This window comes from Melanerpes formicivorus, unplaced genomic scaffold, assembly GCF_026170545.1.
Source record: "Melanerpes formicivorus ecotype bairdi unplaced genomic scaffold, bMelFor1.0.p_v2 SCAF_2, whole genome shotgun sequence".
In the NCBI taxonomy this organism is placed as follows: domain Eukaryota; kingdom Metazoa; phylum Chordata; class Aves; order Piciformes; family Picidae; genus Melanerpes; species Melanerpes formicivorus.
In genome coordinates, this window is record NW_027142354.1 from 45,441,251 (window position 1) to 45,465,086 (window position 23,836).

The window sequence follows — 23,836 nt, forward strand, 5'->3', positions numbered from 1 at the left end:
ACTATACATCCAGTAAATGAGACCAGAAAATTTATTAAGACTTAACCCAGGCATCTCCAAGCACAGTTATGCCTTTCATGTAAATAGTTCTCTTGATGATGTTATTTCTGTTCAGAAGCGAGCAGGTGCAAACCCAGATTTTGCGGCTCAACCAAAGTTGACAGTGGAGCTCAGATGGGAACACAGCAGTCCAGGCCTGGCAGTGACAGAAAGGCTACTTCTCCAAGTTATTGGTAAACAACAACTCTCCATGTATTGGTAAATAAAAAAGGTGAAAGAATCTTTTTTGCCTTGTACATATGGGCTGACACTGCTGAATCCATGCAAGATTAAACATCCCCATCAGTATTTATGCACATAAAGGGGAGGATCTTGGGGGTCTGTCTGAAATACTAGAGATGAAAAATGTATTTGCATTAGCAGAAAAATTTAATACTAACAGTGACAGAAGCTTAGACGTCTACATTAGCAGACTTGTATCACTTAAACCCTTCTCTGACAATATAAAAAGCCATTGCAAAGGGAAAAGAAATTCTGTTTCTTGTATTCAACAAGGGTTAATTAAAGAAGGAACAAGTTTAAATTTCAGAAGAGGGAGTTTTAATTAGATATAGGGGAAATTTTTCCTACAAAACACCAAAAATACAGTAAAGAGGTGCTAGAGTGTGTAGCCATCAGTAGTGGAAGCCTGTAATAAAGGACTAAAAGAATCCCTGTCAGAAGTGGCATGGGACTCCATGGTCCTGCCCCTTGGTGGGACAACACATGACAACTTCACACCCCTTTCACCCCTTGTGTACCCAGCTAATATAACCAACAGCAGGGGTATTTCACCAATTCCAAAAACTGAATCTAAATATATTTTTAGTAATAAAACCAAGACTTGAATTTTATACCCTACCATAATTAATGCCTGTAATTAACTTTGCAATTGCAGGGCAAAAGGAGTTATATTTTCAATAGCTGTAAAGAGCTATTTTTCACACAGGTCAGAGAAATTTGAATTAAATTAAATATCTACTGCTTCTCATGGCCTCTGGTGAAAAAGCAAAATGGCTTTGGCACTAGATCCCTCAGCACTAAGCACAGTCCTCATCTTTGCCTTTCAAGGCAGTCTCCTTAAGCAAGGTCCAAAACTCAACTGGCTCTCTTCAGAATTTTGGTGAGTCCTGATTGCCTCTTGAACTCAATCCTTTCATCTCCCCACAGACTGTTTAAGTTAAAGCTCACAACTATCGTTTGGGCATATAATGAAAGCAACTGATGCTGCACTGATTAATCCATTACTCTCAACTGTTAGAAAACATAACGATCTCACAAGGGGCCTCATTCACTGACATATAGCAATAGAGCTCTGATCTGACACCTCAAATGAGCAGCAAAAGCAGTAACAGCTGGGTTTTTGTCTCAATATTTGTACCCAATTCTAAAATGAGTTGGCACTACACCAGTGTTATTTTTAAACACAATGTTAGCCCAGGAAAATAATCTTCTAAATAGTCTCCAGGTGACACGCAAAATCCACTCAAATAAATAAAAAGAACTAGTTGCCAATTTGTGGTTTCTGTTCTAGTATTGGTCTTTCACTGACATATTCACAAATGTTCTCATCACAGCAACAGGAAAGGCTCTAGCATTGTTAACTTCGGAAGCTGACACCCACCAGAAATATGACTAGTCTCAAGGATACAGAGGAAAGAAAATGTTCTTTTGGAAAATGTATGAAAAAATAATGAAGGTTAGCATGGAATTATGCACACAACTGCCAGCAATGTTTACTGCTACAATTGCCTGATTCTTCCCATTCTGTCGCTGATTTTAATTTGCATAAAGCTATGAGATTTTAACTATTTAAGCTTATTATAAAGGCCAGATGTTTATAGCTGATCTTTTTTTCCCCTCTTGAAGAAGTGAGATTACTTTGAAAAGTAGAAGGCTTTGCAGAAACTGGGTTATTGGAATAATAATTTTTTTTTTTTAGTTCCCACTCACCCCCCTATATCCCCTTTTAAATGCCTCTTGTATCACTCAGCAAGAACCGGGGTGATCACATTTGCCTGCAGCTACAACTTCAGGGTGCATTGACTTAAGTCCTATAATTGCTGCATTAACTGTCCCTAGAGGCTGGCTGTGCTTTGGCTGGAGTCTGTGGGATTGGAGAGGTCAGGAGCCGAGACTAAGAGCAGAGAACAGGGAAAGGCAGGACCCTCAGCTAAGAAAATGGTTGGGCAAGCTATGTGGATGAAGAGATCTGGAACAGGAATCAGTGTAAATGGGTAAAAAAGGGTAGAAAAAAACCCCTACAGTCTTATGCAGACAAAGATTATATCATCATATGTATACAAGCAGGAGCACAATGAAGGATTCTGGTGAGCTATATCTGAGGACTGATACTGAAATCTTTCTAGTGCCATCTTTAGACCTGCATTGATGTCACACATGCAGATCAGTGTGCTTGAATTTGCTTACTTACACCGACATGCAAATAAAGAAAATACGTTAAAACAAGATAAAGCAGAAAACAGAATAACAGGATAACATAAAATAAAGTAAGATGAGCTAAGCCAGGATGAGGTAAAATAAAATATAACAAAGGTTCAAAGGTTATACAGAGAAGGGTATGCAGTTTGTTCAACCTCTATCAGCTTCACAAAATACAGGTATCAGCTGCATCTCCCAATTCTTGGGAGATTCTGTGTCCAGTGAGAGTTGAAAAAGCTTTGCAGAGAAATTTCAATCAGCTTTTCAATCTTCTACATGACATTCTAATTCTAGGCAGAAAATACAAATTCAATCCAACCTGGATGAAAATTTTAGCTATAAAAGCATTGGTGCAAAGACAAAGTAATGCAACCTTAAATTATTCCACCACTGCTTTATTTGTAAATTATGGATTCTCCAATGAGTTAGTTTTCTGACCTCAAAAATGGCACAACAAACACTGCCTTAACTTGGTTTTGTTTTTGTTTTGTTGTTTGTTTGGGTTTTTTAAACCAAGACATTCTTTCAAGTCTTTACCCAAAGGCTACGCATTTTTCAGTACACTGTATTGGGAATGACTGCTGTGGCTCTAACTCCCAATGACATTCATAATTTTCTTTAAGCATTTGGACTTGAAGAAAGGCAAGTATTTGTGCAAACAATGAATGTTTTACATCACCAGTGTGGTTTTGATGTTTCTCTAAGGCACACAGTTTCCAGAGCTGGTATTATTGCCTATAACCACTGGGAAAAAGTCCAGTTATCCTAACACCCAGACCAATGTCAACTGAAGTCAGTGCAAAACCTGTGGCTGATTTCAGCAAAGAGCAAATCAAGTCCCTGCAATCTATTTATTTAGGTGCAGATTTCCACAAAAGCTACAGCAATCAAAAATAGAATTGTATTTAATTTCAGCTCGCCTATATTTTGGTTTGTAGATTCATTTGAAAGCATTGTATGCAATGATTTAATAGAATTAATAATAGAATTATATTACTTGTCTATAAATTAATTGTTAAATAGATACTTGTTTTCTTAGAACCAAATATGTGTTTGTTTTAGGTCATACAGAGATGTCTCTTACTAAAGTTGGTGTTTCCCAACAACTGCATGCATGTCAGGTACAGTAGTTTATGGATTCTGTGCTACTCCTACTGCAATCAATGGAAACTGGATTGAGTTTTTGACGCATACAAAGGTCTGAAAGCCTGCTAGAGTGTATTTATGGAAAGGATGAAAAAGTATCAACAAGACAGGATTAGATCATACAAACCTTAAGCCTGATGCATCAGTACTTCAGCAAAACAAAAGTTTCTCAGGTTCCTGCCGGAACAGTTGTTTCTGTTTCATCCTTTCTGAAGCTAAAGCAGTCTTATATACATGATTTGGCTCTATAATTTGAAAGGAGCACGTGTCTTTTGATCAGGCTGAAAGCATATAATGATGGAGATTTTTAAGGTAAAAGCTTTCAGACTTCTGCCAGCTGAGTGCTATAGTTTTCTTACAGGACACTACCAAAAGAAATTCTAAAGGAAGTGATTAACTTTGGATCAGAAAGGGACAGTAGTGTTTTAATTTGTCCCACTCTGAGCACACTGCAACCTTAGTGCTATAACCTTAGAGAAAAAGCCTCTATCTTGATAGATTTCCCTACCATAATGAACTCATCCTTTTCATAGTTGTTGTAGCATATCCAGGAACACAAAAGTCATTCCAAGTGGCAGACAGAAATTAGGTGTCTTTTCAGAGCTAGAAAAAGTGACAAAAAAAGGACTTCTGCCTCCATTGTGAGGGCCTATGTGACTATAATCAACCTCTTTGGGAGGGTCACGGTTCCATCCTGTTGCTACCTCAAGTGCCGCAATGCGGCACTGCCTATGGAACTGCAGATCCCTGCAAGTCCCACACTGACCACTGGGACCAAAGGAGGGGTGAGCTGGCACACCCCATGTATGCAGCAGACAGCTCTTTAAGAAGCAGAAATACAACAATGAAGAGAAATGGCACTGGTGGCAGTTTAGCCTGAGCTTCTGGGTGTCTGTGCAAAAGGTTTTTACAAAAGCCTTTTAAGAGGCTGGCAACTGTTGTCCATGAAGAGTGAGTTGCCAGAACTCCTGGTTTCCATTTTCCTCCCACGACAGACCTGCAAGTCCTAAAGGCAAAATAATAACCCTTGTTTCCCTTGCCAGAGCAGTCCTCTTCTTCTAGGAGCCCAGTGCCTCAGCTGCCCCTCAGCTCCCAAGACCACTGGCATTCCCACTGGGAGAGGGCAGCAGGAAAAGATCTTTCATAGCTCTGGCAACATGACAATACACAGAACTGCAAAGGCAAGTCCCAACTTTTGACAGTAGAGGAAGGAAAAGAAGCAAATCTTTTAATGAAAGAACTTCACTGTTACAGCCAAAAGCGTCTTCCCAAAATGCAAGAGCTGCAGACTGTATTTGTGAAAGAAGTTTTATATTCTAGCGGTACGTGATGGCCCTATCTGCAATTCATCCACACTGGAAATTAAGGTTAATAGATAGGCTAATATAAATCCACATGAACAAAGTAAGGAATGTTTGAGATACACGTTCTGTGAATTTAGACCTGAATGTATGGTGAGTTCTAAAAGAAAAGTTACATTTATAGAGCAAAGAAATGTTCTAAAAGAACAAAGACAACGCATAGCTCTTAGATATGGGCAATTACTTGTTTCTTGGTGAAGCTGGAAAGGAATCTGCTTTCCATCAGGATTTTCTTCCAATAATACATTAGACAGCACTGTTGTGCATCACAAAGTATGCTTTAACCCACCTACCAGTTCTTAAATCTCTCCCAAATACCTCCTGTCCATGAGAAGCAGCAATACCTGCTTATATTCATGCATCTCTATGCAACACAGCTAAGAAATCACAATTTGAATAGCAAATACTCACAGCGTTTCATTTGCCTTCAGTCCACAGAGTGAAAAGGTGCAAAATAAAATATACATAGAAAAAAATTTGAAGCACTCATGGTCTGTTCAGGAATATTATATAAGCGCAAGAAGTAGCTAAAGAAAAGGAGTGAGCTGTTCTCCATACATGGCTGTTTCTCTGCAACATCTGCATGCATACAAAATTAAATGTAGCTGCCATCGTAGATGGTCTGTCCTAATGCTTCAGCCCAAGTATCAGCTGAAATGCCTCACCTGATTACTAACACCCTAGCTGTGGAGGGGAAGACAGGATGTCTCGCAGATAAAACGGACCCAACCCTTTTAAGACATCACTGAAATTGCCCAAGGAGCCAGTAAGAAGCTTGGGTGCTCGCGGAGTGGACTATCCCCCTCCGCAGAGCCCGCCCAGCCCATAACCTCCTGTTGCACCAGCGGGGGCTTCTCGGCGGCCTTCAAGCGTCGTCGCAGAGATGCTGCATTGCGGCAATTTATCGACCGCAGTAACCAAGTCCAAAGCTTAATGCCATGAACAAGACTTGCTTTCCTATCCTCCTTTCTCCCAACAAAGCGCTTTTGGTGACAGACTATCTAAGATTCTAGTGACAAAAGGCGCAAAAGAAAATCCAAATTACTAATCCGCTGAACAAAGACCTAGTTCAGTATACACCCATACATCCCTTCACCACAACCATCAACGCATCTTCCACAATGTTCTCCTCTGTTTCAACCCTCAGATAAACCCCAGCCTCAGCAATAGTCTGGTACTTGCAAACTACAGATACCTCACACCACCTAGCATCATGAAGACAAAAGGGATGCCCACAAGTTTTATAAATAAATGGCACTACTGTCCATTGTTTCCCTCAGTGGCTTTATGTAGCCATCTCCCTTGATGCACTTTCAACTGACTATGCTGTTTTGGGAGGTATGTCTAAAGTACTCAAATCAGCATAGTGTATCACGACATTACTGTAATAGTATAGATGTTTTAAGCCTCTTAAAATTTATTTCTAAGGATCTGCAGATGTCTTAAGTGTGGCCATCCATCACTTGTACATACTAAACCAATACAGTCAGATTGCTCAACCCCAAAGAGAAATGTAAGAAATGTCATTCTGCTTCAAAAGTATTGAACCAGTTCACATGAAATTGCTTCATTCACAATAGCAAAATTAACATAGAAATTGTGATTATTTGGCTTTAAATTACTTGAAAAATGGGTACTTCCATCCTTAATGTAGCTCTTATTTCTTTTTTTTTTTCTTAAACACAGACTTGGATACGCTATGTAAAGGAAGTCTAATTTATACTAATCATACGCCTTTCTTTATAAAGTTTGAGTATTTTTCCCAATTTAACCTTCTCATCATATATACTTGCACACACATATATACTTATGTGTATAACCTTGTGAAAAATGGGGAAAAAGACATTACTTGTTTTTCAGATCAGAAGCTTCTACTTACGCCTTTTTTTTTTTTCCAGGTGCAGAGATAATTATCTAGTACTTCACCTGCAAGCTAACTATCTGCATATTACTGTTTTGATTTCTAATTTCCCATAGATAACATTGTTGTCCCAGCTAAAAATACTGGATCCTGTCATAATTTTATTCCCTTTTTCTAGGCAAACCAGGCTTTTGAATTCCCTCCTGTATAAAGTCTGCCTACAGCACAGAGCCTTTGTCTATGCTGTTCCATGAGCTGAACAGGACAAAAGCAACCTCTGAAAAAGACAAAACATTCATACCCCTATAGATCACAAATGAAACATTTCAATTGCACACACACACACACAGAGAAGGTAACCATTCTGCCTTCTGAAGGTTTTTTTTAATAATATTTTTATTTTTGCTGTTGTGGTGACTGACTCCAGGGGGAGTGCAGGAGTTTCCGCATTCACGACCAGTGCTGGACCTCAGTGCCACAGAAGGACTGAAGATGTCCTGGTATGTTTGACATTGGTAGCAGAGAAAATTGTGCTACGCAGGCATGTTGCCTCCTCCCTTAGCCAATGAGGGCAAATTAATGCTGACAGAATAACATCCAGCTACTGTAGTATCATCTCCAGCTGCTTTGGGGAGTCATATAAACAATGAATTGCAAATTATGGCAGAGTGTGACTACTCATCTACCCTGGACTTGTTACTTTCCCTCAGAACTCTGTCATCACCTCAACTTCATCTGCAAGAAGTTTTATTCCCAACATACTCTTCAGTTCAGCTTTTGGTTAAGGTGTTGAGCCCCACGTCTGCACTAAATAAACAGCTGAGTGTCCTCTGGATTAAGTTGTTCATATTCATTTGACTTTCAACAGTCAAAACGCTTGGTCTACATCTTTTATATTACTGATGAAGAAACTATATTAGTCAAAGGGGAGGGAGGGCAGGTCACAAGATGAGCAAAGCATGCAAATCAAACAATTAATACTATGGGAAAGAAGGTTTACCAGAAATCTTTGTCTCTCCTGGAATTTTGACTTTGGAGTCTCTCAGCAGTGACTGCAGCGCCAATAAAGAGCTGACGTTACACAAGCCATAAAACCAGGCTTCCTCACAAAGCATACTGGTCAGTGACTCAAGAAACTAATAATTCTAACCTGGGACTGCTCATCTTGATAAGTTCTGTAGCCTGCATGGCTCCAGGCTATTCTTAAAGAGAAAAAACCGCCCCATCCTAATGGAAGCAGGAAAAGAGAATGAGCACAGCATTCAACTACTACATATGCTCCAGGAGGGGGAAAATCCATCTTTTCTAAATATGTAATATAATTAGGCATCTGCACTGAGGATTGATAGAAATGTTCATCAATTTGCTGGGACATGCCTGGAATACTGCAGGATTAGCAAAATCATTGATCAATAAATTTATGCAAATATATTCTCCCCATAAAGAGAGAGTTACATTACATCTGTAACAGGCACCAGTGATTTTCAGCAGCTCTCCCTTGCCCACTCTTATTTTATCTCAGCTGGTTTTTGATATAAAGCCTGTCACCACGGTGCCATCTGGATAGTGTTCCTTTCACAATGCTGTACCTCCAACCTCACAGTTTGGAAGACGTTACAGAACAGAGGTTATCTCAGATTTCATTTCCATATCATGAGCAATGATACCAGATCCCCCACTGACATGTGTCAGCGAATAAAAACATTCCTTATCAAGCAACCATGTAAGCATCCCATCTTTCCTCCATCAATTCTTTAATTATACATCTCATTTCACTAGGGTCCACTGGGGCTGCAGCACCTTTCTAAAAGTTCTTCAGAAAAGGCATTTCTGTAATTAATCTTATATCTAGCTGATTTATATAAGAAACAGCAGCCAGGTTCTTCAGAAGCACTTCTTCCCATAAAGACCTACAGAGATACAGGAGGTAGGAGGAATGGGAAGGGTATAAACTACAGGGCACTCTGATTGGTAATGGAGTAAAGAAAGGTGGAAATAAGAACTTGTCAGCAGATAAAATTTCTCAATTGCCAAACTGACTTTTGTTCCTCCTCTGACACAACTTGATCGCCTGTGATACCAGCCCAGCACAGAAAATGGAGGACACTCTTTGCAAAACCAAACTCCTTGTTTTGCACCTAATTCAACCTAATTGGTAGATACTTCAATTACTTGTATACTGCCAGTAGTTACTCCCTTCAGTTTTGTTTCTAGGACAAGTATTATGTATCTGCTGACTAATGGAATACCTTACGATTCTAAATCCATCTTATTTATTTACACACATTTCAGCTAACATACATCCTTGAGTAAAAAAACACCAAATCACACCAAAATACAACACCCTCCCCCCCAATAATTTTAATTTTACTGTATGAGAAAGTAAAACAGCTATGCCCACCATTTTCAACAGAAATATCATTTGTATTTTTGTGTTTAGATATTTTGGTATCAGTTATAGGAACACAATTTAGAGAGTTCAAATTTGATCCTGATTGCCTCGACCGACCACAATTTCCAGCAAAACAGAAAAGGAAATCACATTTGTGTGACATTTTCAAGCTTTCATTAAGCAATGACATCTCATATATTTAGAATTATGTCATGCCTTTCTCTCCCTGATTCTTCAGGTTGGGAAAGCAAATAAAAATCTTCTATCTAGTTAAGATATGTCCAGAATTGCATTTTGCAAATAACTGAAACTGACTATACCTCTGAGTGTTCAGCATACTGAAGACAACCCTAGGAACAATTAAATCCTGACTATAGCACAAAATAATCACCCACATTCAGCAAAGGCTTCAAAAGTTTGCTAAGACAAAGGGCAGTGCACATTATCAGCACTTTGTGACATCTCCATCAGAAATTGCGTGGATTACTCAACTTTTAACGAGAAACAATTCTTTCTAACAGGAACCAACTGGATTAAAAAAATGAAAGCATGAACAACCCTATTCCATTTGTGAAATGCTTGCAATGACTGGAGATGTCAGACAACACACAGCACAACTAGGGAATGCTGACCACAACTAGTCTGACAGACTGCACTGAGTCCCGCTGAACACCACTCGCTGCTGAAATGAAATCAGAAGGACCAGCGCGTGGCACTTGTAGCTGGGTGCTTGTCTGGGCATGCAACAGTCGGGAACAAATGTTTGGAGAGAAAAGGCTTAGATACAAACACCGATGAAACAATTTTATTTCCAGGACTCTTCTTTTCGGGGATGGAAGGCTGGTGTGCTTTCATTTTTCAATCAAAAACCCTACTTTTTATTTTTAAAGTATTTTTAAATTATTTAAAGATCAAATGTGTAGAACTGATTTGACTTACAACTTCAAGCTGCTCTGAATACTCAGGTGACTGTATTTGCACGTCTTTGTTATTACTTGTGAGTGAATTACTATGATTTTTCACACTAAAGAGCCCAGAATGGCAGATTGCTGAGAGCATATTTGGCTACTACAGACTCAATGACTCAAGGAGCAAGTGCTCGTTTCAAAAAACAGGAGAAAGGACTTTGAGGCTTAGAGATATTATATGAAAGATCTACAACAAATAACATGACTAACAACAACAACAAAAATCCAAAGTCACTCCATACTAGCTCTGTACAGCAAGAATTCATTTGCTCTCTTTAATAGAATGCTACCCACAGACCCCCTAGGATTAGCTCTTGGTATGATAAAATCTTTAGGATTCAGGAAGTTCTTTTACAGAAAATCTGCAATGAATAAACTGTGTTCAAGCTCCACTCCCTCTGACTATCATTACAAAACAGAAGGAAAACCAGCTTTTACGACATAAAATAAGGAAATGCTTCACCTAAGTTGCCAACAGTGACTCATAATTCTTTTTGTTCTATGCACATGGCACAAATGCCATGTCACCACAGTTTTCAAGCCACCCCAGTGAGGCTAAACAATAATAAATAAATTAAAAGCAGTTTTGGCTAAACTGGACGCTATATCTTACTGAGAAATGGATCCTAAACCAAGAAGTATTGTTCAGCACTCCCAGCGTAATGACAATAGCGCGTTCATTCACACAGTGTTACTAGTTTATCCAGCTGGAGCAAGCTTGCCGACCCACCTTTTTATTCATGCACCCTAAGAGACTGAAGGTGAAATTCTGAGCTCTAAAAGACTTCTGTCTCCTATGTTTCATAATTTTGAACATTTGGAAATGAACCTATGGACTAATTTTTAATCTACAAAGGAGATGAACATCATATTAGCACACACCATAAGGAATACTGGACAATTATCCTGAAGAATTCTTCCAGGTGTTTGGTTTTGTTTTGTGAGGGTTTAATAATAATCTTTAAAGTGCTTACAGCTACACTAATACCAATTTCTTAATAATACTGTTATTGCCAGATACTGCCACAGGACATAGCAAAATATTAAGCTGAGCAGAAAACCTCTCCTACCAAAAATGGCGCTTTAATTAATGTAAGTTTCACACCAATTTTCTTCAACCTTTCTGCACATTTCTATCCTAACAGGTTAAAAGCTTTTGCCACCCCTTTAAAAATACACCCCTCTTTTCCCTCTCATTGCTGTTCCAGGTACTGCACATCCCCTTCTGGTCTTGGAACGTAAAAACAAATCCCCTGAATTATGCTGCATTGTCTTACAAGATGGGGGAAAGGAAGTACGTCAGCAAGGAAGAAAAATCCCCATTTCATCAACAGATTAAACCCAAAATTAATTAAAAAAATGGCAAAAAAATGAACAAAAGCAGCCCCATTGCAAAACTAAAGAAAGATGTTTAAGTATGAATGCCAGTTCTGCATGTAATTTCTCAGACATTATTTTCACCTTGCTGTAGGGGCAAAGACAGCAGAAGGCACCAAACCCCTTTGTACTCAACAGTTCTGCTGCTTTTTAACCCAGAACTCAGAGTCCTAAGTAGTTCTTGGCACCTGCATTATTGTCTACACAGGTCAGATCATAGGATCAGGGACACCTTTTGTGACATTTGAAACACAGAAGTTCATAAACAAAGAAATGATCAAAGAACTGTGTTTGTACTGAGAGATTCAGTCAGTGCCATGTTCTGGTCCAATCTTCAGCTGCTAGCATAGAATCATAGAATTATTTGACTTAGAAAAGACCTCTACGAGTTCAGCTGTCAACCCAACACCACTGTGGCCATTAAACCATCCCAGAGTGCCACATCTACGTATTTTATCTTTTGTTTAACACATCCAGGTGATTTTACCACTTTCCCGGGCAAAGGGAGCAGCTTATTGTACCGCCAAATGCTGAAACAAGGCAGGAATTTCAGTTTTGTTTTCATCTCTGCCTCTGTGTTACTTGTTGGTGAAGGAATGTACAACATGGAAAAAGAAAACGAAAGTAATAAATAAAACCAATTTGTTGATAAGCACAAGTAAGTAAAATGATTCACAGAGTGCTCTTCACTTTAAAGGAGAACTGCACAACTTCCTTCTGCTCCCACATCTACCAAATCACAAAGCTCTTTGCACTCATGGTTCTTTTGAGGAATTCAAGGTGAAAAGTGCAGCCCAGAAAACAAGGTGCTTTGTATTTTTTTTCCCCCTTTTTCTTTTTTTTTGAGCAATTTTGTCTTTAGGATTCTGTAGACAGGTGGGTGTGCAGAAATGAAAATGCTTGGTATCAGAAAGTTCACATGATTTTAGTATGATAAAGAAGAAGTGTATTATTTGATACCCTTGTAAACAGCTAATTATGATTCATTTCTGCCAGACTCATTACTTATTTTCCACATAGCGCATTGCAGGTTAAAATATATCTGTGCAAATTACATAGTGGGTCTGAATTGGTGAAGTTTGGTTTCACGTGTGAATGATCTTTGATGGTTCAAATGGCTTTAATTTGTACCATTTATGATTGTTCTACAACTGAAGACAGTCTATTCTCTGGGGCATCAAGCAATTTTATGTTCATAAAGAGATTAAATACTTGAACTTTCTTTAAAGAAAAACTTGGGAAAATTTTCAGATTAGGCTGGAAGTATAAAACTCACATTTTGTGGCTGCAAGAAATATAGCATTAGAAATAGGTACTATCAATCTATTTTCTCATCTTTTAGCATCAAGATTGATTTTTCCTGTAGCAGTCTGTGCTGAAAATTAAAAATGCATTAAAGAACTGATTATGATGTATTTTATATATTCTCCTCTTCTCCCACCTGCAAGTGACTGGTATAGAATTGACCAATTAAAAGCAGAGTGGTTAATAAACTAATTTAACATTTACTGCATTCTGGGGAGAAGGAATGCATTCCCAACAACTTTTCCAGAGCCTGAAGAACTCAGTTTATCATCAGAAAAAAACAAGAAAGAAAGGAAAAAAAAAAGCTCCATTAATTGTCCAGCCTTTTTCAGTGACAGTCACAGCACAATCTGCTGTCACTGGAGGACTGATTCACTCTCTGTGGATATGGAAAATCAGTCCATCAAAAACAAATAAAAGAAGTCAATTTTGTAGAGTTTAGTGACTTCCCCCCCTTTTCCCCCCTTCTTTCACCACCGATTAGACTTTTCAATCCGACAGACAAGTGAAACTTTATAGTGATACCACGTTACTTTTCCTGAAAAGTGCTATTAATATAGCATTCAAACAATACCCACATAAGAAACTCTGCAGATATCTACTGTTAGCTCAATATGAGCAACATAGACAATCTGATCAGTATCAATATCACAAGCCTGGGAAACAGAGGGGCCAAAGGGACTCCAGCTGACTGTGACAGGCAAACCACTCCCAGGTCTCCCGGGAAGATAAATGTGTTTCTGCAGATCCTCTTTGAGCACCAGTACTGTGTGAGTAGAGTGCTTGGGAAGAATTCCCTCTGTTATTCCATGCATACTCAACCCCACTGTGGTGAGTGGCACAGCACTGTCTATAAAGCCCCTTGTTTTGCTCATTCTAAGAAGCCAAAGGCAGTATCTCGAGTCTTCAGGTGTCAGGACTGTGTGAGGCTTACTTTACCATCTACCATTTGCTGGTTTGCACCATGTAATTTAACAGCAAGAAGCCTGAGGAGTTCAGCTGTATTTAAGTGCGCACTGTTTCAGTGTTTAACTCCAGTTCAGATGCTAAAGGCTTGACTTTTGGAGGAGTCATGTTGTCCATCTCCATTCGGGCTTAGGACTGTGTGTTTAACACTCGACTTTGCAGTATTCACAGGGAAAGCTTTGTATCAGTTCATATACTCCAAACCTATTCCAGTAAAGATCTCTAAGAGAACAAGTGAATTATCTGCTCAGATACAGAGTTGTGGGTAACACTGGAATTTACATTACAGTGAAAGTGCCCTACATCTAACATGATTTTTCTCTACTAGGGTCAGCTATCCCTGTCAATTTTTTTTTTTTTGTTTTTTTTTTTGTCTGTGCTGCAGCTTTAACAGCTGATGTGTAAAGTTTTTGGTACATGAAAGAGCACAACGTGGTGTTATTTCAGTCCTCAGAGCAGGATCCTCCCCAAAAGCCAATGACTGCACTGAACAAGCCTGCCAAACGCCCGTCTCTCCTCCCTCCTACATATCACAGACCGTTTACACAGCTTTCTGTCTAAGGCAATTGTCAGATCTCTCATAATATTGTTCCCCATGAGCCTGTTACCCGTCCACTACTCGACATCACGCAGACCTGGCCAGGTTCCTGGCTGCAGAGCGCACATCGGACGCACTTTGAATACTGCTGAACCCCATCTGCTCCACGCAGCAGCGAGCACGGCGATATCTCTGCTCCTCTGGAGCGGCAGCAGAGAAGTCGTCTATTGTGGTTTAATTAGCAATAACCCCAGCCTGAGGGAAGTGGGAGATTTCACTTTCCACCTAAGCCTCTGCACTGTGGTGGGAAGGAAGGACATCAAGCCCCCACATTCACTCAGCACTGCAGCACAGGGAGAAGCACACACCCCCCACCCACCCACCCACCCGGCCCGGCACCCCAGCACAGCACCAAGTCAACTCACAGGATCTCCAGGTCGCGCAGGGCTCGGAAGGCTCCATCTTCGATGCAGCTGATCTGGTTGTTGTCCAGTTGCCTGCAGAAAGGAAGGGAGAGGATGAAGGCTGGCCGGTACGGGCAGAGCTGCCTCGGAGCGCCAGGCTGGGGGCTTCCCGTCCCCGAGGTGTCCCTCCACCCCCTCACAGCGCATCTCGCCACCCGGCGCAGGGCTGCTCGGCTGCCACGATGCTCTGGCTCTGCGCTGCTGGCTGACAGCGCAGCACGCTCCCGCACACTGAAGCCTGGCAGGTCTCAGTAAATATTAATTGTGCCTTTTTTTTTTTTTTTTTTCCTCCCCTCTTCCCCTTTTCTCTCTCTCTCTTTTTTTCCCCTCTCTTTTTCTTTTTTTTTTTTTTTCTTTTCTTTTTTTTTTTTTTTTTAAAGGCAGAAGGGAGTAATTTCATTACATTAGGGCATCCAATCCATTATGAGCTTTTACCGTCATGTCACTGAAACAATTTCATTAAGCTAAAGGCCTGTAAATCATTGGAGGTCACTGTGCTGCCCTCCATGACCTCCCAGAATGCCTTTTTTTCTTTTACTGGAAGTTGGAGTCCTCTGTCCTGACAGTACTAAATCTCCAGGCTTTATCTACCCAAGAGCTGTGAGAGTGCATAGGGAATACACCAATTCCAAATTAGACTCAACTAATCTAATTTTATAGTCTTTTTATTATTCTAAGCACCAAATGTCTGTGGTGGTTCGATGCCTCTCTGCATTGTTACTGGTCCCATCTGGTAGCCCGTTCTATTGAAAGATCTCTGACTAAATACAGATTCTGTCTAACTGCATCAGGGAGAGCAATCCAGTGACAGAAAGCATTATACACATGTACACTTAAAACACTATTTTGCTTTAAATTGTGTAATTTAATATTAGGATGGTGGAGTTCTCTCATTTGTCTCCCTGCATACGCATGATTTTAATATATTTTACAATAGATGTGGATAAAGCAGTACAGCTACATCTGCCTTTTCTAAAGTTAAAAGTTGTCATTCAAAATGTTATTACATTTTCTGACATCTGATCCCTTAAATTTTACACTGAGTGAAATAAAATAACCTGTCTCCCCCTGTGCAAGTAAAATATCTGCATTTCATAAAAACACAACCCCAAAGCCAAACCCAAACAGGTGCAGGTTCCTGCCTCTGTGTTATGCTGCTCTTTCCATGACCTAAACTTTAGATTTGGTGAGGTAAGGACAATTTTTCTGGTGTGCATAAAGCAGTGTGAACAAAGATGCCAAGATTGCATTGCAACTTCTGCTTGCTATCAATAATAAGAAGTATATAGGCAGAGATAGCAAAAATATTACACTTGTGTGTAGTATTTTTGTATAATTTTACCAAGTTCTTGCCAATTATTTTCTAGACCTACTTTTTTTCTCCCCTAAATAAACATTTCTCACAGCTTTCTTATTATACAACAATAAAGCAGAGACAGAGTAAATATAATCTTTATGTACCTCTTTAAAAACTGAGTTTGATCTATTAACATTGAGCATCTTGAATATGCAAATATTTGATGACTAAGAGAAATATCCTTTATCATATAGCCTGGTCTCAATGAATGTGTTTTTTTTGTGATTTAAAGTGCATTTAAAACCTTACACAATATAAGGTCTACTATAAACTTAGCAAGAATAACCCCTGCTAAGGTTTCTCACAGCTCTCCCAACTTTGGAGAACTCACTGAATTCTGCAGAACATCAGCGATGTCTCTTAATAATGATAGACATTGGGATGTATTAGCATGCAAAGTGGTTTGTTTTGCTTTCTTATTTTCTTATTTTTTTTTCTGTAGCATAACAGTTCATGCATAGCATATGTACATAAGTATATACATACATATTTATTTATGGTCTCTCTCTCCCATCATCTAGCAAAGATGCTAAACCCGATATATTTTTAGCTTCTGTGAGGACCAGTGGCTGCTGAGTGGCTTTTTCTAAGCACCCTGTTTAATTGTGTGGGTTGTTAAAAAATTTGTTGCATAAACAGAAAGGATGGAACATTTCAGGAGGATTAAACTTGTGATGAGTTAAATAGAAGGCTGGCTGCATGACTAAGTACTTTACACATCAGTTGGCTTTATTAAGCATAAAAAGTTGGCACACACTATCATGACGAGGAGAAAGCAGGCTCAGTGTGAGAATCACCTCTCTCTTTTATTCCATGGGAAGTCCTATATACTGCCTTTTTTTATTTCACTTCTATTATGATATTGATTTTTCTGCCAAATACGCTAAAACAAACAAATAAACCCAGTGCCCTACTCAGAAAACCTTCTGATTAAAGGCTTCATATGTGGTGTAGTGTTTTTTTCTAAAATAACTCTACTTTCATAGATGATTTTTGTTGAGAAAGTGTAACAACAATCTTTATCATATTTCTATAGGTCAAATCATGCCAGTGCTAACAAATAAGTTTAGTCTGTATGATTAATCCACAGGACCACAGCGAGAAATTCCTGGATGTCCAGAAGATGCCCACTTATTAGGATCATTAGTAAATAGGGAAAATGTTCATTAGAGAGACAACCTGATTCTGTATTCTCCATAAAGGAAGCCTGCAGAGTCTCTGGGAGGCATACCTGTGTTTCATGCTTCTTTGTAACAGAGCTCCCATCTCCTGACATCTATTTCCCCTAAACATTCACATCTGTGTTTAAGCATGAGGATTTCTTCTCAAAAGGAACAGAACTAACAGTTGTCTTAAAATTAGGCATGACAGTTTTTAAGACCCTTCACCTTCCCATTTATCTCTCTCTGCATCTGTACAGCACCCTGGTGAGTGGTTAAGCAGGGACTAGACATTGGAGAGTTTAAAGTCTAAACAAAGTCTTCATTCCAAGGCAGTAAGTTAAAGTTTTGAGAAAATGTCAGGTAAAGCCTTACAGAAAGGCAAAGCCAGGTGAATAACACATACTTTTATACCTCTGAAGACAAAACAAAAATTCTGTGATGTGGGCTTGCAGCCAGATCGCATATTCAGAGTGAGCACGTTGTGCATGCAGCTCTTCAATGCACAGAATAGACACACCTAGCGTTTGTTAAGAAGAACATCTTACCTAAACAAAACTAATCATATGCAGAGAAAGGGAGAATTCGACCATTAAAAAAAAGAGGGGGGAGAGGGGAAACAAACAAGCAAACAAGACTGTTTCAGAAGAGGTGACATACATTTCCTTGAGGATCACGCAACACTGCTCTTCTCCATTGCTCCCTTCTGCTTGCATAGAGCGCTCCTGTGGAGCATTGCTACCTGAGACACAGATCAACTGCTCCAGTCTTACAGGTGAACTTAAAAAAAATAGTCTCAACCAGCAAAAGCATTTATTCAGATTGAAATGCCATCTCTATTTGTCAGAGTTCATACCCTTTCTAGAAGACCTTTTTCTCTTCCACATTAGAAATGGGATGTTATGCATGTAATGGTGTAATGCCATGGTGAAAAAAGGTCAGACAACACAAACTCAGATTTAAGACACAATTTTAAAGTGGACAAAGTCACTTTTTATAGCTTTAAAAAAAAACAACTGTTTACTCCTGTCTTTTGAAGGAACACAGCACTGAGTCCAGACTTTCTCTCAAATTATCAAGTGATTCAACTGCCTCTGAAGAAAAGAGGGGTTCTCACACAGAAAATGTACACCTCTGTATTTATGAGAAGCTAAAGGATGAATGAAATAACAACAGCCTAGCTGTAAAATAACCACACAATATGTACAGCACATGCTAAGAGCTAGAAGCCATTGCAGAAACAAAACCCAACTGTAAAACTTTGAATTGTCAACATTTTGCTAAGTTTGGTAGATACCTAACTTTTACTTGGGTGAAAATGATTGGGTTGCATGCAGAATCTCTCCTAAACAGACACAAAGCACTGAACTTCATCTTGGTGATGCTGCCAGAAGGCTTCCTTCTCCAGCATCAGTGAGCTAAGATCCCAGCCTGGGAAACCCAGCAGCTTGTGTGTGATTGAATTACCTACTCTGACCTCACCCAAGAGGCTCCAGGGATCCAAGAGCTCCGTGACAGGCAATTAGCAACCAGACAATACGAACAGATACAAAGAGAAATACCAGAAGATGTCAGAGAATGGAGAAAGGAAAATATTGAATGGGTATATGGGAATGAGGTGAATAGTGACAGAGACAAATGCTCAGAAACTGTGTGAGAATTTGTACTACTATAAGGTGAAAAAGGCATCTTTCATATGGGAGAGTTATAATACTTTATAATAATACATATGGAATTGTGTGACTCTAGGCAGGATTCAATAGCTAGTCTCAGTTTTTATTAAAAGGCAGAAAAATTATGGGACTAAATGATATGTAACTGACTGATCATTGTCTACCTTTAAAATTGATATTTTAATAAAAAAGGGCACAAATCAGCTTTCTATAAAATGAGAAATAATGCTGAATCCTAATAGACTTAGACCACTGGACAGTCTGGGCTTTGGTCAACACACCACTTCATTTAAAACACAGTTCCCCATACAGCATATAGCTTGGGCTTTTTCATTTTGATTTGACCATTATCATCCATGAGTGTTTTCACATAGCATTTGCAAGGAAAAAGATTTTTTAATGTTGATATTCTTTCACCATTTGAAACAATCCTCTAAATACCAAGGCTTTGAGGTTTTGCTCGTAACAATAAGGACTATTTAGTTTTCAAATGCATTCGAGAGATAAAAATCCCTAGCAACAAAGCTGATAAAATTTTTAACACTGAAGATTTTTTAAAAAATCAACCCCCAAACTGTTAAAAAGTACTAAAGAATTCACCCAGGGTGAATTAAATTCAGGGTTAGTTTTTCCAACACTGAAATAATCTGATCTTTTACTAACATTAACAGTTAGTTAAGGGTTAAAGCCCTGCATTTCCATTACAAAAAAATGTTTTCTCACAATACAGCAACTAACCTGATGCTATGTATAAGAGCTTTCCATACTTTTCCTGCAATTAGCCATACTCACATTCATGAAGAGGAGCACCTTCAAGTTTAAACACACTACACAATGGTTTGTACTTATTTGTTTCAGTGAGGGCTTTTTTTCTGTTGTGCCATTTACAAACACTGCCGAGGCCACTGCAGAGCTCAAATGTTAATCTGTTTTTTAATTATACTGTGACAGTAGTTTAATTACTGTAAACTCTTCAGGTATTTTGCCTCAAATCTAGTTAACTGTGTAAATAAAAGCTTGTATGAAAAAGTACTGTAATAAATACTTCACAGATTTCTATGTTACTCATATTTCACACGTTCAGCATAAAAGGAAGTGTTAGAATTAGCTGTGGAATTAAGAAAGTTCAACTGTTACAGATATGAATTTATTATTGTTACAGTTATCTACTGTTATGGATAAATACATAATAATGAGATAAATCAATGAGATAAATCAAAAGCCATTTCCTCAATAATAAGACTTGCATATTTAACAGAGATAGCCAAACTAAAGGTACTGTGTTTCTGAAGCATTTAAAGGAATTTTCAGTAGTCACTTCACAGGAAGGCAAACTCACTATAGCTTCTTAGGGAATTGTTGTTAGAGAAACACTAATTTTGTTAATTATGTCTCCAAAAGAACCTCAGTTTGGACAACATTTTCCCCAACCCTTTTCTATTTATTTTTTTTTCTAATACTAACTGCTGACACGTTCTTGTAAAGTTTATGCCCTGGGATTGAAACTCTTCAACAACCCATAGGAATTAGACACTCTGTAACATTTATTGCTCATCCTCCAAACCAGTCCTCAGATAACTTTGAGAATGTTAAAATTTCAAAGGAAAGTGACATCAACACATCTATGTAAAATTTCTTATGCACCAAACCAAAGTCCTTAAATTAAATTGGTTAGGAAGCACCATAAATGGTAATAGATGGTCCTTTCAAGTAATACTACATTTTATTACATTGAAATAAAGTCTTTTTCAAAGCATCTTCTAATGCACTTTTCACTTTTTACTCTTTACTACTGCTTGACTAAAATTATTCTTTAAGAGCTTACTTGTGTTAGAAGAAGAATTAATACAATAAATTCAACACTGAAACAATTTGCAGTTGGATTAAATCAGTGGTGCAAAACAAAAATGACAGAGCCACTGTGATCAAGCCAAAATCTCCCTCTGGGATTTTTACAAATGTTCCAAAATTGCTTTTTGTTTCCTGAAGATGGTGTTTTGCCAAAAGCTACATTTGAGGCATTGTGCAGAAACATCTCATCTGCATGCAATAATTGGGCACAGTCATATTCTCTGTCTTCAGCCTTCATACCTGACCTATGTTGCCAGATCGTAACAGAAGCACGGAGAGATATCTGATTTGGAGGGGAAGAGTTGCTTGTAAATAATTACTCTGCAGACTATTCAAAAGCATTAAGTATTTATTCAATTTGATTTTTTTATTATTATATTAACTCACAAATCAAAATGTTGCTTTCAATACCCAGGCATCAAATCAGCTTAACACAAAACTTAAGTGGCAAATGAACACATAGACTACTCCTGCCTCTTCCCACAAGGGTAAATACACAAACCCAAGATTTCCTTTCAATAGCAGGAGACTTAGAACATTTTTTTTTCCTTTTTTTTTTTAACTCTCTCTGGTTGCTGATGTAACAAATAGTGCATACCAAGCACAGAAATGGCTGTCTCCATAGCAATTGGGGCAGGTTTTGCGGTTTCCCTAGTTACTCTTGACTGATAACCATCTGTTGTTCTCCTCTGCCATAGCCCCAAAGGGGAAAAGGGGGAAGAAATGAGAAAGATAAAATGGGTGTCAGTGAACATGAAAAGTTATTTGTGATAGTGGTTTTTACCTTTTCAGAAGGTTTGCACGTACTTAAATCTCGGTTGTATTTATTGTTATTTTCAGTTGACAAGTATCAAATACCACACATAAAGAAAAGTTCTAATTCCAAAATTCTACTAATCATTCACCTTTTAAATAGGAAATCACACTAGGGAATCCAATTGGGAATGCCAGTAGGAAATCCTATCATTAGGGGTGTTAGTATAAAACTGCAGAAAATCTGAAACTAAGGCTCTTCAATAATAATAATAAAAAAGTAAGAAGATATCCAATCTACATAATTAGTAGAAATGTGGAATGTATACAGAGCATGGGGTAGAGGAGATGAAGAATGTTAGCATCCATAAGCTGCTGCAGAGAGAACAGGATTAATAGGTAACTGTTACTCTCTACCTCCGACCCACCATAATGGTTGGAAGTTACCTCTGTTGACAAGCTTGTGGCCGCCACTTTCATCAAACCTTGAGCCCTTCCTCCCTCCATTCTGCCCATGTGGTACTCTAAGAGACACATAGGTACAGTGAGTCTGCAGGGCACAGGGTACCCATGCCTGCATCCCTCCTCAAGGCCAGCAGAATAGTTGAGCCTACACTACAGGCACAAGATGATCTCCAGAGGTCCCTTCCAAGCCCTATCATTCTGTGATGGCCTTGCTGCACATCAAGATGCCTACTACATAGTCTCATGTACCATCATGGTATCATTTACATGGAATTAGCAGCACATAAGTCATCCTCATTTTGAAGAAAAAACAACCAAGCCACCAAGCCAGCTGTTAGAGCAGAGCAATACACAGTATGCAACTGGGCTCTGGGATTTTTCCCATGTGTATGTTCCACGTAGTAAGAAATTCATGATAGAGGCAAAACTTCAAGAAAGACACAGAATGCTTCATCCCTTAATATGAAAATTTCTATCAGCTGTCAGTTGTCAAAGACAGACAAGGTTTGCTGGAGCTACCAGTATTTCTGAAATGTGACTTCAGTAGGCCAGAGGAGGGCAAGAACCTAGAGTGATGTGACAAGGCATGGTTATTGCTCTGTTGGTTCTTATCCACAGCACATTACAGGAGGTGCTCTGGACATGGATTACATTACTACTGCCCTGGGGCCGCCAGTGGAAACTCAGGGAGAACAGGGTTCTGCAAGGCACATCAGGAGGAGGAGCTTGAGGTGTCCACATGTCCTGACAGGAGAAAGGGCAGACGTGGCAAGGCAATTTAACCAGGGCTGCTTAACAAAAATGCTAATAATTCTGATCTTTCATTGTTTACATATTGTTATTATTAATAATTTACTAAATTCAGTGTTGCAAGGAAAACTAGGGCTCTCAATGCCTTTAAGTGGCTTGGACATTTTCAGCAAACATGAAAATGACATGATGAGATTGAAGCTGTGGCAGAGGGAAATGCAATAGAGCTTGGCAATTAAGCGAAGGTAAATGTGCCCAAGGGCCACACACCAGAAGCACCTCTTTTATACAGTTAGGAAGATGACAGAGCAAAAAGGAATCTTGACATTTGATCTCCAGACATCTGTCCCCTTTGAAATCTCATATTACATTAGATTAATTCTACCACTCACAGTCATACAATGTTTTGAGATCTGTTTCTAGCTCTTAATACAAAAACTTGGGAGGAAATAATCCCAAACCGGTAAATGTTGTCAGAAAAGTCACAGCAGTGTGTTGTTACCCAGCTGGTAAATTTGGGCAATCCACTAGAGAGTCTTGTGGTTCAGTGACATTTTTGAAATTAGAAAAATCAGTAATAATACCTTGTGGATGTGTAACTAGGGGACAAATGGCTTAAAAACAGAAGAACATAGATTTAGATTAGAAATTAGGAAGAAATTCTTCCCCATGAGGCTGGTCGGACACTGAAACAGGTTGCCCAGAGAACCTGTAGAGGTTCCAAACCTGGAAGTGTTCAAAGCCAGGTTGAATGGGGCAATCTAGGAGACGTCCCTGCCCACGGTAGGGGAGTTGAAACTAGATGGTGTTTAAGGTCCTGCCCAACCAATAACCATTCTGTGATTCTCTGAATAGCCAAACAAGTTGAGCCTGAACTTGTGAACTGTAATATCTTAGTATAACACATCAATCATTTTACTTTTTTTTTTTAAATCAGATCCTGGTTTATCACACTTAAAAAAACAACA

The 23,836-nt window shown here is 38.9% G+C and overlaps 1 protein-coding gene across 2 annotated transcripts in view; it reads right to left on the minus strand.

Annotated features, from left to right (window-relative positions):
* The window catches only part of SLIT3 (slit guidance ligand 3), a 517,496-nt gene that overhangs the window by 212,223 nt on the left and 281,437 nt on the right, over positions 1-23,836 (minus strand). For both annotated transcript variants that reach the window (XM_068158541.1, XM_068158532.1), the window contains one exon: positions 14,821-14,892. In XM_068158541.1, coding sequence (XP_068014642.1) covers positions 14,821-14,892 — 72 coding nt within the window. The remainder of the gene's footprint in view (positions 1-14,820; positions 14,893-23,836) is intronic.